At 36.9% G+C, this 17,368-nt stretch overlaps 1 protein-coding gene across 15 annotated transcripts in view; it reads right to left on the reverse strand.

The window, feature by feature from the left end:
- Window positions 1–185: 185 nt before the first annotated feature.
- Window positions 186–17,368, reverse strand: part of LOC141438559 (uncharacterized) — a 100,498-nt gene continuing 83,315 nt past the window's right edge. For 12 of the 15 annotated variants that reach the window (XM_074102419.1, XM_074102416.1, XM_074102423.1 and 9 more), the window contains 10 exons: window positions 11,082–11,135; window positions 9,392–9,529; window positions 6,961–7,023; window positions 6,357–6,467; window positions 5,526–5,574; window positions 4,378–4,489; window positions 3,980–4,059; window positions 3,589–3,739; window positions 1,462–2,200; window positions 186–264 (listed from right to left, as the gene is read on the reverse strand). In XM_074102419.1, the coding sequence (XP_073958520.1) occupies window positions 236–264; window positions 1,462–2,200; window positions 3,589–3,739; window positions 3,980–4,059; window positions 4,378–4,489; window positions 5,526–5,574; window positions 6,357–6,467; window positions 6,961–7,023; window positions 9,392–9,529; window positions 11,082–11,135 (1,526 nt within the window). In that variant the 3' untranslated portion in view covers window positions 186–235. Of the gene's footprint in view, window positions 265–1,461; window positions 2,201–3,588; window positions 3,740–3,979; window positions 4,060–4,377; window positions 4,490–5,525; window positions 5,575–6,356; window positions 6,468–6,960; window positions 7,024–9,391; window positions 9,530–11,081; window positions 11,136–14,133; window positions 14,597–17,368 lie in introns of those variants that run through there. The other 3 variants (XM_074102414.1, XM_074102425.1, XM_074102426.1) reach the window with 2 other exon arrangements.

Genomic DNA, 17,368 nt, shown 5'->3' on the forward strand with positions numbered 1-17,368 from the left:
TTTTACTGCTTATTATGCATTTCAAATGTAATTCCGAAAAACTTACGAAGTGCAAGCCCGGGCTCGATCCCTGCTTGAGAGGCCACAGGTCCAATCAATAGGCTACCACAACAGTATAATCAGCAAGTGTGTGTTAAAAATGATAATAAAAAAACTTATTTTTTAATTTAAATAAAACAATCAAAAACTTTTTAAATTATTTATTTTGATTTCAGTCTCTTAATCATCACTTTAATCAGAAATCCCGCTTTAATCGCACGGACACTGAAACAAACAAAAATTGCAATTAATGCCTATACTCAAACACAAACGGACAGAATCTGTTTCTCGGCACCACCAAACTAAAACTTTACTTTCTTGCCGAATTTCAACAAGAATGTTTTAGCTATTTTGTCCCTCAAAAAAAGTATGACTGACAGAAACAGATCTAATTAGATTTTTTTTAAGCCAGTGACATTTCGTCACAACTTTGGAAAAATCTCGTATCTGAAATCAATATGTCAACAAAATTGAACCTTGACATAATGTTCATAAATTTCACTCGAGAAACATTATCTATTTTGAGGTACGAGTTTTTTTTAAGTGGTGACGATTTACGACTATCTTTGGGTTGCTAGTTCTCAAGGGAGCAAGTGGTAATGATCGTTGACCTGAAGCCGTATTGAAAAGTTTCTAACGCTCGCGATCGCAATTAAATGACAGTTTTTGTATGAGAAATATGTCATTTGATTGCGATCGCGAGCTTCAGAAACTTTTGGCAACACGGCTTCCCACAAAGTAACGCCTGAATCAATCTTTAGACAGTAAAAATTCACTTCCCGCCGTCTATCCCTCTACAGCCTAGATTTTCTTTATTAATGTACTAGCGTGTACCCGCGGCTTCGCACGCGTAAATCATTAGATACAAGTTGAATTGAAATTCCGGGATTTTATTAAATTCTCGTGGGAATTCCCTAAAATTACATCGTGGTTTTCATTGACGTCAAATTAAAACACATATGCCAAATTTCATGACTCTAAGCCCAGCGGTTGTTATTTAGACATTTTATCCCTATACCGTGGGAATATCGGGATAAAAAGTATCCTATGTTTTAATCGAGGTTATAAACTAACTTTTTGCCAAATTTCATCCAAATCCGTCCAGCCGTTTCAGCGTGAAGAAGTAACAAACATACTCACTCACACACTCACTCACTCACAAACTTTCACATTTATAATATTAGTAGGATTGATGCAGGCGTTACTTTGCGGAGGTCCATATCAATTATCAATGAACTAAAAACAATCTAATTTTGCTCACCCACGATCTAAAGGGGAAAAAGTATGTAAGGGTGTGCTCACCCACGATATAAAGGGTAAAAAGAGAGTCCTTACTCCCCCATTCTTCCCATCTCTTTGTTCATCCTTATGAACAAAGTAATTGTTTTTAGTTTAGATTTAGTATTTTTATCAAAGTCTTACCTTGGCTTTGAAGAGCCTGTATCAAACTCTCTTCATTAGTATCAGGTGGTAATCGAAGATAGAATTCTGGCTGTTCATTTAACTGTTCCAAATTTTCCTGAAGAACCTCGCCAGGTTCCAATGCCATTGCCTCCCTTTGGTGATCCGTTCTATGTATTGTGGGATCCTGCGAGTATCGTAAAGACTGTTCGGATACACGCGTTGTGGGCCTTTCGCGTTTCAATATGCGAGGTAAAAGCATTCCGGGTTTGTTATGGGCAACACTCTCTGTGGATCCCTGGGTTCTCCCTTGAGGTTTGTGACTTAAAATCGAAGCCGGATTCGGCCGAACACTTTGTCTGTAGCTCATCACTCTTTGGTCAAGTATTGTAGAGGTTTCTAATAGTGTTACGGGATGGCAAACTTCTGCATGAGTTTCACTAGTAACTGAGAATGCTTTTGCCAGTATTTGTCTAGGAATTCGGCGTGCATCTACTTTTGTTAATTGGCGGTGTGTGGGTACGGAGCCGCGCGTTTCCGTGTTGGGGCTTGGCTGAATTTGTCCGACTTTTGTGTAAGCTTTCATGACTACTGTGCGCCTCCGTTTCCTGAGCGGTGAGCTGCTGGCATCGCTGTCATCGGAACTTATCAGTACTTGTGGATGGTCAGTTTCTATTAATGGTTCGTTAGGGACCTCAGGGGTTCCGTTTCGGCTTTGTTGACTGTCGGCGTCGCTGTCGCTATCTTCAGAACTATCAGTCTGTAATAATAATTAAACGTTTTAGTTTTAGTGTGCACTTTGATTTTAGTAAAACTGGTGCTGGATATCACAAATTGAGCTTAGTCGAAAATATCTTATCGCAGGAGATTTCAGCGCATGAGCCAGGAAATAATAATAAGCAATTTCCAAAGAAAGTGCTTTAAAGGGTTATCCCCCATGTATTATCCGCGAATTTTCGTAGCTTATTTCATTCAAAATCCAAGTCAAAAAATTATCTTTACACAATTAACATAATTAATAACTAATTACTAACTAATTTAAGGAAACTAAATAAAAATCGCTTATTCATCCGCGCATTAATCGATTTTTAAAATGTCAAATTTTCCACCATCTCTACGCTAGTCTATGCTACTACAGATTATACACATGTTTCAATCAAGAAATAACGTCAGATTTTGACGAAGATGAAATGAATATTGAAATCAAGTGAATTTTGGTGAAAAAACCGGCCAAGAGCGTGTCGGACACGCCCAAAGTAGGGTTCCGTAGCCATTACGAAAAAAATAAGTAATATTTTTCTAAGGATTTCGTATTTTATACGGAATCTTTCAAGTTTAGGTATATTTTATACCTTAGGCTGCTTTTTAAGAGTAAAACTACTAATAATTCTCAAGCAAACTTAGCCGTTATAGTTTTGAAAGTTTGATATACTTACTACCATCCTGATTTTTTTAAAATTTTTCCACCCGGCTGTTTATATTTTAGAGGGGGGGGGGGGAGGGATACGCCCGATTTTAATGAAAATTTGCACTTTCAAGTTTGCAATTTATTTATATTTTTTATTGTACCATTTTGTTGGCATAGTTTACATATATAATATATATCCCTGCAAAATTACAGCTTTCTAGCATTGATAGTCCCTGAGCAAAGCCGTGGATGGACGAACAGACAGACAGACATGGCGAAACTATAAGGGTTCAGTTTGCCATTTTGGCTCCGGAACCCTAAAAAGTGATTAAGACATCTAGTTAAAAGACACGAATTATAGATAAATGTCTTGTTGATTCGATCCAGTGAGTGTTTATACAAGAATTTTGATGAAAGTGATTTGTTTACACTTTTAATAAATTGGATAGGCATAACGTATATCTATCTAACCAATCGCACTAGTCATATCCATATTAAACTTGTAATCGCTACTTCAAATCCGCTCTCTAGTTATAACAAGAACTTATGAATATCAAAAAATCTACCACCGGTTCGAATATTTCTCTTTCCGTCAAGAAACTCAACATTCCTCATGCATGATATATCTCCCTCCCTTTCATCAACGTCAAAATTGATTCAGCGTTTTATAAGTGAATTGAAAAATAAATCACCAGACAGTTATTTTTTACTTTTACATAAATTTATGTATATGTACTTACAATACTGCTTTCAGAATCAGGTCTCTGTTCACTAAAGGGGTCGGGCACTGGCAGGGGATCTAGGTCTGGCAATGGATCCAGATCGAGTGGTGGACCGGTATCAGGTTCCAGCGGGGTCTCGTCCGGTTCTGACTTTATTTCTATCTTTAAACTGAAAACAATTTAGAATTGCGTGAATTAGAGACAGCTGAGATTTGTGTTTATATTGCACGCAGTTCGTCAAGAAAAAGGTCGAATTTTTAAAACCATTCATCCAGAAATGACAAACAAAAAAAAAATGTTCATTCCTTAACTATATTCTAGCATGGAGATCTGTTCAAATGATGATATGCTATATGTATCAGAGTATGAACTCTGATCATAAATATAATTACGAAACCAAAGTACCTACCTGTCATCAACCGGGTTCAAGAAGAGATTTTCACTTAGAATTTGCTGCCTTACAGCAGCTAAGACGGCTTGGATCTCGCTCTGCGAACAAAATGCATATATTTATTGATTTGCGAGAACCTTGGCGACGGAATTCCTTGCGTACAGGAATGGTGAATGAATGGCGCGGGACAAAATAATTTGCACACGTCACTAATCATAATAGAGATGGGTCAATTGAGATCTAGAAATTTAGAGCCAAATCATCAGGCTGATCCGAATCATAATCGTAACATTATCGTAGTAAATGGGGACGTGGATTCAGCAGGGGAGCTTTATCTGTCTAGAGGACAGGTCCCAATCCGCCCACTGCACACGCGTGTATCGGAACCTGGCAACATAACAGTTCCACACACTCACATAGGGCCTCTGTCCGGGCACGCGCAGCACGTAATGCGTGTCGTGCGCGGCGCGCGCCTCGCACGCGGCGCACAGGTCCCAATCCGCGCACTGCACGCACGTGTAGCGGAACCTGGGAACACCAAACATTGATAAGGTAACTACCGAATAAAAGTTTCTTCTATAACCCCAGCATTGGCGAAATCATCGACTGTAATCTATGTAGTCTTCATTTAAAAAAAATGGAATGGAATTTATGATGAAAACTTAAGTAACAGGACACATGCAAAGCATTTTTTCATATGTTCTTTATTGTTTGATAAACCAAGTTCTGGATGATTTTTTTGAAATTTGCAGTTTGCTATAGTTACAGAACAGTAACTGGGTTTAGTTCACGGAAATTTTATCCTTTGGTTTACGTAGCACCCTGGATACGACGGAGGAAACGCTTACACCTATTTAAGGTAAAAATTGTGTTTCAAGCATACATAATAATATCTATTCCTTATTATTATATTACACCAACATAAAATTGAAGGATACGTTTGATATTTGCAAGAGTCCTCACAAATAGCCTAAAATTACTTCGTTTTTTTTTTAGCATTAGAACAAGGGTAAACAATCTTGACGAGACTTTTTAATGAAAAACGTTTTAAAAAAAACAGTTGCTATTACTTGTGATACCAAAAGCATGTAAATGATAATAGGTATGATTAATATGTCCTTGCTAATTGTTACATATTTGCTGTGACTTATTTTTCAAGTGTTTTTCAAAAAATGACACGTCAAGATCGCTTTCCTTCTTTCTAATGTAAAAAAAACGAAGCATAAAAAAGGTGAAGTATTTTAAGATTGATTTTTCAAGTCTTTTTGTATTTTTTTATTTCAACTCCAAATTTGTTACTTTTGCTGCTTAAGTGACTAGAAAAAAGCAGGCTGAAATGTGTGGTGGATAAGAGAAATTTGTGTCTAGACTCCGGTCCAGTGGTGGTGTAGGGGTATGGCACGCAGCACAGAATGCTAGGGACCTGGGTGCAATTCCCAGCGCTGGTCTCTTTTAATGGTTTTTTTCTGTGCATCCATGTTTCAGTTTGTATTTCTTCGGTGAAGTATTTTGACATGGCAAAAAATGATGATTTATGATTTGAAACTAGTCACATATTACTTACCCGGTTATGACTTCCCGGCATTCGTTGCATTGGTATTCCGGAGCTTGATCTGGATAAATAAAGACGTTATTAATGTACGAGATAGATCGGATTCTAAATACTTGGGGTAACAGAATCCTACCTATCTACTGGTTTCGAGACAGAATTAAAACAAGTTTACTATCGTATCGGCTCTATTACACTTAAAGTATCGTTATTATCACAGTGATTGGCGACTTTAAATTAAAGCATCCAAAACATGATGCTGTAAGAGAGGGAATCATCATGGTGAAGGTTGAGTTGTTGACATTAATAATCTCCATTACCATGTGTGTCAATGTAAGTATTTTCATTATTCTTAATCAGAATGCCGTGGGTTCGAACCCCGGCTCGGAAATTTACCACGAGCTTTGCGGTGAAGGAAAACATCGTGAGGAAACCTGCACAAACCTGCGTGTGAAGTTCCCAATCCGCACTGGGCCCGCGTGGGATGGGAACTATGGCCCAAGCCCTCTTGTTCTGAGATGAGGTCTGTGCCCAGCAGTGGGACGTATATGTATAGGCTGGGATGGAATCAGAGTGCTAGTTAACAGTAGATATTTCGTTTCCCTGTGTCATTTAACTTATTTATTAGTTATTTTTTTGTCAAACCTTAAACTGCTAGAAGTGGCTCCGAAGCGGTAACGTTTCGTGTGCTCTGCCTACCCCATTTGGGAATACAGGCGTGCATGTTTGTGTGTTTTTTTATTTAAAAAGTAAACGCGCATCTACAAGGCACCGCGAGTAACATGTAACATACTACTTTGCACTGCAGTACTTTGTATATAACTCGGGCGTAGTGTCAAATAGTACCTGAGTCCACATTAACAGAGCTCGGTTCATCTTCGCAGTACAGCGAAATCTCTGCAGGCAGGTCCTCTAGCGCGTCCTTACGACCTAAACAAACCACAGCATCTCCGTCGTCTGAAAATAAATAAAAAAGAAAACGTTTATTCCAGATCACAAGGATCCACATCATCGAATGATCATCAAAAAGACGATCGAAAAACATTTGTAGGTTCAAATTAAATCTGGGACAGAATGTTTTACGCGCTTGCAATCACAATTCCACTCGCCATCTTTTTCTACTATCACCTTTTTCTTTGATAAATAGAAACGGTGATTGATATTGCGACCATGTATGTGATGTGATTAAATGAGGTTGGTAAGGCGTTGACCCTAGTCAACACTGCTCACAAAATTATTTTACTTTTTTTCGGACATTTTATTCAATTAAATTTGACTAACAATTTCTCTTTTCACACTGCCAGTATCTAGTACCTAGTAAAGAAAGGATTATCGATAATCTAATAACAGTCAACAATGAAATCAGCTAATTAATTACCTGCATATGTGACTCGCACACGAATTTGATTTAAAATTTTACTATTTATTGTTGTAGATAGAACTAAATTACCTGCTGGAACAACTTCCACATTCTTCTCCCACGAGAAGACCGGATCCTGTGCTGGTTTAGATCCTGTAAAAGAAGTACATTGACCTGAATGTTGCCATGTAAATTAAATGTCTTGGAAACCCGAGTTAGTCAAGAAAAAACATCACCCCCACTACGGCTATGGGAGGTACCCTAATTTTTTTTTATTTCTTTTTATTTTACCACTTTGTCGGCGTGACTGATGGGTGCGCCAAAGTTGGCATAATTTTTCAACCCCGATTATTGGAACTCCGAAAATGTTTGTCATACAATTTTTTGTCATAATACTCACTATTAATACTTAGTCACTATTACTACCGATCATAACTCCGAAACATTTAAAACTATAATGACAGTTGTCATAAATATCTCTTGTACTCCTTTTTTTTGTCAGACTTTTTTTAAGCATATTGTTTTGTACTCATAAAACTTCATTATCATAATTATATAAAGCAGACTTATTTGTAGCTATAAGCTTCATTGTCATACAGTTTATGACCTGCGTTGCTTTCGTTTAGTGAAAAAAATGTGATAAAATAAGTATTTCGATGACAACGCTATCAATGGGCGAAGCAATCACCATCTGTTGGATGTTATTCTGCAGACATTATTTAACCACAATAGATGTAAGTAACAAAGAAAAAACAATTCGTCAGAAAATCAATTTTATATGAATTTTACCCTCAATTGTCTCATAAGTTTTAGTAGATGTCAGAAATGTAGGTTAGGTTAAGTTAAAACTGCGACCCCCTCAAAACCGTATTGCTACCAGTAAAGTAGGTTAGGTTAGGTTAGAACTGCAACCCCTACAGAACCAAACTACTGCCATTAGTATAGGTTAGGTTAGGTTAGAACTGCGACCACTGCAGAACCAAACCGTCACCAGTAAAGTAGGATAATCACAATTTAAGTTTTAAGTTTAAAAAAACTGTATCGATATTTACATGTTATGATTAACAAGTTTATTGAAATTGATGATTATGAATGAAAGAAATATGAAAACCAGCATTATGAGTAAAAAAATATCTTAGTGACAACGTTATGAATCACGATATTCTGAAAATTGACCATTATGACCTCAGTTGGTAGTAGTACAAATTTATGACAAATAAAATTATGAAGTAAAAAATTCGGAAGAGTGATGATTCTGGCTACAAATCGGTAGCAGGAAAAAAAATCTGAGGATCGATTTTATGCGAGTCAATATGGACCCGTGACTGATATATGTATATTCATGCCAAATTACAGCTTTCCAGTACTAACAGTCTCTGAGCTTAGCCGCAGACATATAGACAGACAGACGGACAAACATGGTAAAACAATAAGGGTTAAGGGGAGTTGACTACGGAACCTTAAAACCTATAATAACCTAAACAATTTCGAAAAGTTGAAAAACAACATTTCAAAGTTCAATATCTTAAAACCACTGAACCGATTTGAATAAAACTTAGTTAAGAACCACCGCAGGAATCTCGCGTCAAGAAACCGGTTAAGAGCGTGTCGGACACGCCCGTAATAGGGTTCCGTAGCCATTACGAAAAAAATAAGTAGTATTTTTCTATGGATTTCGTATTTTGTACGAAATATTCCAAGTTTAGGTAAATTTTATACCTTAGGCTGCTATTTACTCTTAAACTACTAATAATTCTCAAGAAAACTTGACCTTGAAGATAGCTTTTCTTGTAAGTAGATATACTTTCTACCATCCTGAATTTTTTCAAATTTTTCCACCCACCGGTTTAGATTTTAGAGGGGGGGGGGACGCTCGATTTTAATGATAATTTGCACTTTAAAGTTGAATATTTTGCAAACAAATCACTGAATCGAAAAATCGTTTTAGCAACCCTGTAATTGTTTTAAAATACCTATCCAACGATACCCCACACTACAAGCTTGGATGAGAATAAAAAAATCACCCCCACTTTACGTCTATGGGAGGTACTCAAAAAAAAATTTTTTTAATTTTTTTATTGTACTATTTTGTCGGCATAGTTTACATATATATTCGTGCAAAATTACAGCTTTCTAGAATTGGTAGTCCCTGAGCAAAGCCGCGGACGGTAGCATCGGTAGTCCCTGAGCAAAGCCGCGGACAGACAGACAGACATGGCGAAACTATGAGGGTCCCGTTTTTGCCATTTTGGCTACGGAACCCTAAAGAAGTAGCATCGAAATAGGTCCATCCATTTGAGAGCTACAATGCCACAGACATTGGCATCAATTTGAATAACCCATCCCATCTCATCTCATCCCCCAACCCAACCATCCATCTCATAAAATAACAAAACACCACTTAGTTAAGAAGATAAAATAGACATTTGCAAATAACGTCTAGATTACACAATGATACTCCGCAATACTTTTCCATATCAATGAACCAAAATTAAATACATAATATCCATGCTTTACCAACCTTGTAAATTATCGTCATAATCGTCAAAATCAGGTATTCCTTCAGCGTAGGGGTTTGGATCGGGTAAACCGTACTTTTTGACATCTACTCCAGTCTTCTCATTGACCTTTGAATCTCCGGCGTCGCGCAAGTCTATTTCTAGAAAGAAGTTTTAATAACACTTTATTAATCCTAATTATAAAGAAGCATAACAGTAATTTAGCATAGTAATGAATCCGCATAATTGAAATATGCAAACATTATTAACTAAATATAAATAACTTAAACTGTTATAAAATGAATACGCATACATTTTAAATTAATTAGTCCCAAGCAAACATCGATCGCGGCGAAATGCATCCAGGGTAAAATAAAAGTTTTCCTTGTAAGTTTGATATACTTACTACCATCCTGAATTTTTTCAAATTTTTCCACCCACCGGTTTAGATTTTAGAGGGGGGGGGGACGCTCGATTTTAATGAAAATTTGCACTTTAATAGTTATTTATGTGGCTGGTGCATAATGAGAGGCATTAAAGTACGAGTGTGGTTTTATGAAACGAGCCGAAGGCGAGTTTCATAATAAGATCACACGAGTGTTTTAATGCCTTATTATGTTAGCCGCATACATAACTTTATCTACATGCATATCATAAGTTTTCTATAGTATGCTCAGATATGGCCTGTATTTTGACTTTGACTTACTTTGACTTGACTTTGAATAATAATTATTATCTACATGCATGTCATAAGTTTTCTACAATATGTACAGATATGCATTGTTAAAAAAAGTATTACCGATACTGATTTTGTACGCCTAACGGCAAAACATAGAGTTCTAAGAAATATTATAAGATCTGTTTTTGTACCTATGTTTGACAAATAAATTTATCATTATCATTATCATTTAATGTAAACATTAAGATGCACTGTACTTTAATGTGAACATTAAGATGCACCCGCAGATACCAGGTTTCTTAATAAAGGCCATTTGATAGTCGTTTCTGAACATATAATAGGGAAGTTATGATATGCATGTAGATAAAGTTGACTATTTCGCAAACAAAGCACTGAATCGAAAAATCGTCTGTGCAACTCAGTAATGGTTTTAAAAGACCTATCCAACGATACCCCACACTACAAGATTGGATGAGAAAAAAAAATCACCACCACTTTACACTTTAGACAGACAGACACACAGAACAGACATGACGAAACTATAAGGGTTCTGTTTTTGCCATTTTGGCTCCGGAACCCTAAAAATTGATTCTAATGAAATTTGTTTAGCACGAGATGAAATGCGATTCGGTAAAATCGCTAAAAAGAATTTATGCTTTTGAGTTAACTACGGCCCTGATCCTACTAATATTATAAATTCGAAAGATTATGTGTGCGTGTGTAAATTTGTTATACCTTCACGCTAAAGCGGCTGAACGGATTTGGATGAAATTAGGGAGGTATGTGGATAGCTGGACGTCTGGAATAACACAAAGGCTAATTTTTATCCTGATATTCCCACGGGATCTGATTGAAATCTTGAAATTTCAACCACTGGGTTGTCATAACTCTGTTGGTTTTTAATGCAACGCCTTCCTTCCGCCGTTTTTGCGTGATTTAGTAACAAACATCTATTGCATGGATTAAAGACTAGCTGATTCAAAATAGGTAGAATAGGTAAAACAGATTGCTTAATGAAACCATTTGAAACTTACCGTTGTCAGATTGAAGTGCTCCAAGCTTGTCAGGATTGCCGTCTGTTTTCTGATCTGTGAACAAAGGCTAAAGTAAATAAACAGCATAAATTATAAAACCTTATATTTTTTTAATGTCAATGATTTTTGGAGTATTTTTGTATTATTTATTTCAACTCCAAATTTTGTTACTTTTACGGTCATCCCGTAAAACCCATATCGAAAATACAAACTGAAATATGGATGCATAGAAAAACCAGAAAAATAAGACCAGCTCTGGGAATCGAACCCAGGTCCTCGGCATTCCGTGCCACATGCTATACCACTACACCACGAATTATTCGGTACCTAATTAGTTATTTCATGTATTAATCGCGATACTTTTAGAAAGCATTATTTATTTACAAAAGGAAGTAGGCAGGGTAGGAACCTCTATTTCTCGCGCGCCCACTGACAAGTTGGCGCTTGCTCGCGGACTCACGGCCACCGAGCCGAACAATGAACTGCCGGCGCGCGGATTTCACGGAAAATTGTGACTTTGTACAAGCGACAAATTATTAGAATATGATTGATTTTCGAGTTTTTAGGAAATAAATACAAATGAATGTTTTATAAATTAAAGTTTATTGTTTTAATCATTTGAGACCTTATTAATTAAAGATTACTTAAGTACACTAAAATATTTCCTTTTAAAGGATTTGTCTCTGAACATTCGATTGTTAAATCGTATGTAATATGTAATTATTGCTCCCGAACTTAGTGCCGTGCGACGGTGCGACCGACATACTCGTACATCGCGTTGCGCGCCCGACTGCTTTCCTGCGGTTTTCCTGCAATCTGCGCTTGAGGGGTGGGGTAACTCGAACCGGTGCGGGGCGGAGCGTCGCCATTCTGTACGTCAGTACTATTATATATTCTGTGCTCTCGTATTAAATAGTGTAAGTGTCGGTGAGACCGCACGACACGGACTTCGAGTTGCGTAGTAGCCCTGCAGTTTCTATTTGCGAGTACACGAAAAACAGGGCCGGTATTTCCATGTCGGTGTTATCCGGGCCGGGAAAGTGTCACCCACGTTACGTTCATACCGACGGACCATTTCCATGCATGACAGCTCGTTTTTTTTTTTAATTTGCAACACCGCGACAATGGCATTGCATTATAATGCCAACACTATTTGTTTATAGTCATCCGTAGAGCTTGCGTGCACATTTAATATAAATTTTATTAGCATTATAAATCGTAATTGTATACTTATAGTAAATTAAAAAAAGTATATTTTTTTCACAATATATTTATTTCTCCATTTAGTTTTAATTTTCCAGCATGAGGTACTTTCATTCAATATAATGAATGCTTTCAGTGATTAAACACAGACGATAATTTTAAATTCTTTTAAAATTATGTAAAATATATTATATTCCTTCCTATAAGTATATTTATTTAATCTGAAGTAAAATTGGCTTCACATCAGTACATCACATTGACTTGCAAATTAGTCTGCCATTTTTCTTAAAACCCAACCAATTTCAATACTCAAGTGATTCACTTAAGTGTTTATACCTGCTACCATTACTGTTAATACACATTTGTTTGTTTTTAAAGAATATAAAAGACTGTAACGAATAATTATTGGAGTAGACACATTAACTAAAATATTAAGAACAGTTCTATCAGACCACATTTTTAATTTTCAGGGTGATTATTCGAGCGTTACAACTGTCTCAATTTTCTGGACACTCTTCTGTAATAATGGCCGAATATTCTGATACAGTTTTTTAGTTATTTGGTAAGAACACAGGAACTCTAACAAATAATCGTAAAAACGACATCAAAATCTACAGCCAATTCGTAAAAAATGTGACCGGATAAATGAGGCGGTTGAAACGCCCGAATAAACGCCTTCAATAATTTTTTATGGAATAATTGAGAAAAATTAACAAAATGCAACATTGCCAGCTCAGCAAGTATAAACACTTAACTTAGTAAGCCCCTTAGGAGCAAATCTTATTTTAGTAAACCTAAAGAATATAAAAGTCTGTAACAAATAATTATTGGAGTAGACACATTAACTTATATATTAAGAACAGTTCTATCAGACCACATTTTTAATTATCAATAAATTTTTGTGGAATAATTGAGAAAAACTAACAAAGAAGCAAATCTTATTTAAGAAAACCAAAGTAAAACAAAATGGTAACACAATAATAGGTTAGCTAGCACAATAGACAGGGAAACCAAAATGTTTAAGTCATTTAATTTGTGGTGACAATATAATAAAATTTTCTTGGCTTAATCTTTTTTTTTGACATAAAATTGACCATGATTGACTGAGACAGGAGCCTGATGTTAAGTGCAGATGAGGCCAAAGGTGTATCTCACAGGTTCAGTAACAGCCTATTCACTCTAACCTTGAAGAGCCGTAGATTGTACTTATCCGGAAAAAACAGACAACGGGTGCATTATGAAAGATGAAGCAAACCACTTCGCTCAATACATACTTACCCATTTGAACCCATGGATGATTCTCCACAACCTCGATTTTGCAGTAGGAATGATCTTCATGTGGATTGTTTTTTGAATAGGAATGATGAACATAAATGTCATTTTCTGAAAATTAGTAAAGACAAGTTTGGGTTTTTATGATTTGCAAATATCTACACCAATTACAAAAAAAAGTTGGCAAGTAATAGAAAAATAACGAATTTTAAATGTTTTAAAATTTCCATAAATTGTGTGCATAATTGAGAGTGAAATTTACCACAAGCTTATTGGTGAGGGAAAAGATTGTGAAGAAACCCTCCCTCACCCACATATCAAAAAAGTAATTCCAAGATCAGTGTTCTTACTCCCCAATCCGCATTGGGCCCTCATGGGGACTACCAATAGACTCATAATACAATATATGCTATGGTATACCATAACCCAAACAATAAGTATGATGCAAACATGTTAACTATATTTTGGTGCTTCATAAAAATCATCAAGATTAGCATAACATTTTACCAAAGAAACCTTTGGCGTCATTGTAACCACTGATAAATTAACACGAAATCTCCAAATAGTAGGTACTTACTTAAGTTGTCCACTTGATGAGCATTTTGGGGCACCCCACTGGAAATCTCAATGTCAGTAAATAACGATGGATAAGCGCCATAACGCAGACGAGTTCTTACGTGCGTTGATGCGAAGAATTTCTTCTCAAAGTGCTTCAGACACACGAATTGCTTGGAAAGGTCTTGGAAGCTCATGCTTCGCAATTTCTCACAATTTATAAACTCTAACCACTTTTTGAGATGTTTCTCATATTTTGGAAATCTAAAGAGATTTAAGTCCTGTCGTCTGGTACTACAACTCGCAACACAGCACTTATTGTACATGAATGCAAAATCAAACTCCAAATATTGAGTGCAAAACTTCACTTTCTCAACTTTGAATTGAAACTGCAATAATGAAAATTGGCGAATGGACTTATTTGACAGTTGTCATTTACATTATCTGAGCCATAGATGCGGGCCAAGTGCCCAAGATCTAAGACGGAACTTACGTTGTATATTTAAGTCACAATTTAAGTAATCTGTGAGGGAACGTGGCAATAAACGGAACCATACTTGGTTTGGATAGGTATATCTTAACTAAACGTAAACAAACTTCAGCTGTCGAAGGGGTGACACTCTTTCCTGGCCCGGATAATTCCGAGATGAAAATACCGACCCTGTTTTCCGTGTGCACGCCCATAGGAGCTCCTGTCAGTTTATATGGGCGAATACACAAAAAACAGGACCGGTATTTCCATGTCGGTGTTATCCGGGCCGGGAAAGAGTGTCACCCCATTCAAGGATTTTAAACATTCTTAACAGACTTCAAAAAAGGAGGTTCTATGTTCCAGTTTTTAATTTTTTATGTATGTTCACCGATTACTCAGTCAATTGTGCACCGATTTTCAAAATTTTTTTTTATTCGTACGAGTATTTTTCTGAGGTGGTCCCATTGTCACCAAGTCAAGATCTGATGATGGGATCCTAGGGAAATCGAGGGCAAACCTCAAATTTTATAGGCACACTTATGGCGATTTTGGCATTTTCAGCATTAAGATAAGCATCAACGTTCAAAAAGTATCATTTGGTAAGCTGGACCTGAAGAAGAAGACCGTAGATGACCAATGGAACTCGTCAAAGAAAACTAAATTCAAATGTATGGAAAATTTGGCAAAATTAATGCAAGACTTTTATTTATCAGGATATGTAGGTTATTGAGCAAAGTTAAATTTTATCCACTCTCCCCCCCCACCCTCCGGGGCGAGACAATATTCAATATTTACTTAAAATCACAATGTCATATCTACCTCAACTATTACAGTTAGATTGTAAGTATCCCAACGTTCATCCCATTGAAACCTATCACTACTGAACCAAAATTCTTGTCACCGAGGGATGACGTCCTATCATTATTTTTGTCATATATTTCATTTTTACTACTGCTTAATGTGCTGTTACATTGTCCAAGAACATGTTTGTTTAAGACATTAATTTCGGACGAACTCAAGCCCCTAAGGCACAGGTTTAAACCTAGTTTAGGGGTCGAAAGCTCGACCACTTACTTAAGACCCTTTTGTACAAACTTAAGTTTATGTTACTTGTAACACTTCTTTTTGAGTACAATAAACATTATTATTATTATATTATATTAATTTTGCCAAATTTTCAGCTAATTGTACTGAACTATAAGTAATGCTCGCTCGTCTATAAACGATCATGATTAATATATGTACCTTGATAAACGACTAAGAAGAAGATTCAAGTTAATGATTCTTTCGAACTGATCTGATGCTGAAGCCAGAAGGCAGGCAACGGAACTCTGTTATAAAAAAACGTAGGTAACTAAGTCGTGTTTGGGCTTAATGAAATCATTGTGAGATGCTTTGGCTACGAATCAATAAAAAGTGAGAAATAAAGAAAAATTTTAACAAAAAAGTAAAACCGACTCCACAAAAATAAAAAACAAAAATGGAACCGACTACAAAACCCATGAAAATATTTTTCTAGGTACCTACTAGCTCGAAGTCGGTGACTCAGCACGAGCCAGCAGGAGTGGAACAATAGTCGTCTACCTCACCTACATACTCACCCATAGTACACCCAATATCATATTTGCTCAAGTTTTTCGCGAATCCCAAGGTCAAAGAATCGAATTGCTTTAAAATCCCAGAGAAATAATGCGTTGTTTGGGAGAAACGTGTCAAAATGGTGATGTAGAGCGCTATCCTGCTCTGTCTCGTTTTTTTTTCCGTTCTGGCGGTTCACTTTTATATTATAGATTTAAATGTTAAAAAAAGAGATAGCCCTAGAAGACTTGTCCCAAGCTACTAAGACCGGCGAAGTATGCAGCTGGGGCGGCTCCCACCCGCGTCTCACCCCTCACGCCCCGCACGATTGCTCTGTCTAGACGTCTCCGTCGGATTACTGTAGGGAAATTTGTTATACTGTGGCCCTAGTGAGTTAACCCACGCCGGCGTGGGGTGTTTTGATAGGTACATACAGAATCGCACCTATATCGCGGTGTGCGCCGCGCCTGCCCTTGCACTGAAACCACGTCTCTGGATGCAAAGGCTTGTCTAATGAACCTGTAAATCAGCATCGCTTCTTCTAAAAGCGGTCGACTTAGAATTACATTTAGACCTCCATTGAACAAGCTTATACCATCCATGTCCTTATTCTGATGACATTCCAAAAGAAAGTGAATAAGGTCTTCCAGTCTTATTACAACCTATACACAAAGGTGATTGTACAACTCTCATCAAATTCAAAAAACAGTTTAGTGGAATGTGACCAGACCGCACATGAAAAGCCCACACGAGAAGATCCCTGGGGAGGCTGGAATTATCAAACCAGGGTACTATGAAGATTTTACTCTCTATGGTGCCGTACCAAATGCCCTTAGTCATGGATTCAATATTGAACATTTCCTGCCATTTTGCAAAACACTTCTCACTGGCTAATTGCATTAGCTCAGCACAATAAGGTTTATCCAAGAGACACATACCATCCGTTACTGCTAACTTAGCCATTCTATCAACTTCTTCGTTGCCTCCCACACCAACATGAGATGGTATCCATTGGAAGACCAATTGGACACCATCAGAGCGCAATTTGTACACCAGTTTTAAGATATCGTAGGCTATCGGCATTCCTCGGGTCCTCGAGGTACACCGAGCCAGATGTTGAAGCGCGCTCTTTGAATCTGGTAGAATCACAACCTGGTTTTTTCCCATTTCCTGCACATATGTTAATGCCTTGTACATAGATACCAGT

The sequence above is a fragment of the Choristoneura fumiferana genome, chromosome 19 (genome assembly GCF_025370935.1).
Source record: "Choristoneura fumiferana chromosome 19, NRCan_CFum_1, whole genome shotgun sequence".
In the NCBI taxonomy this organism is placed as follows: domain Eukaryota; kingdom Metazoa; phylum Arthropoda; class Insecta; order Lepidoptera; family Tortricidae; genus Choristoneura; species Choristoneura fumiferana.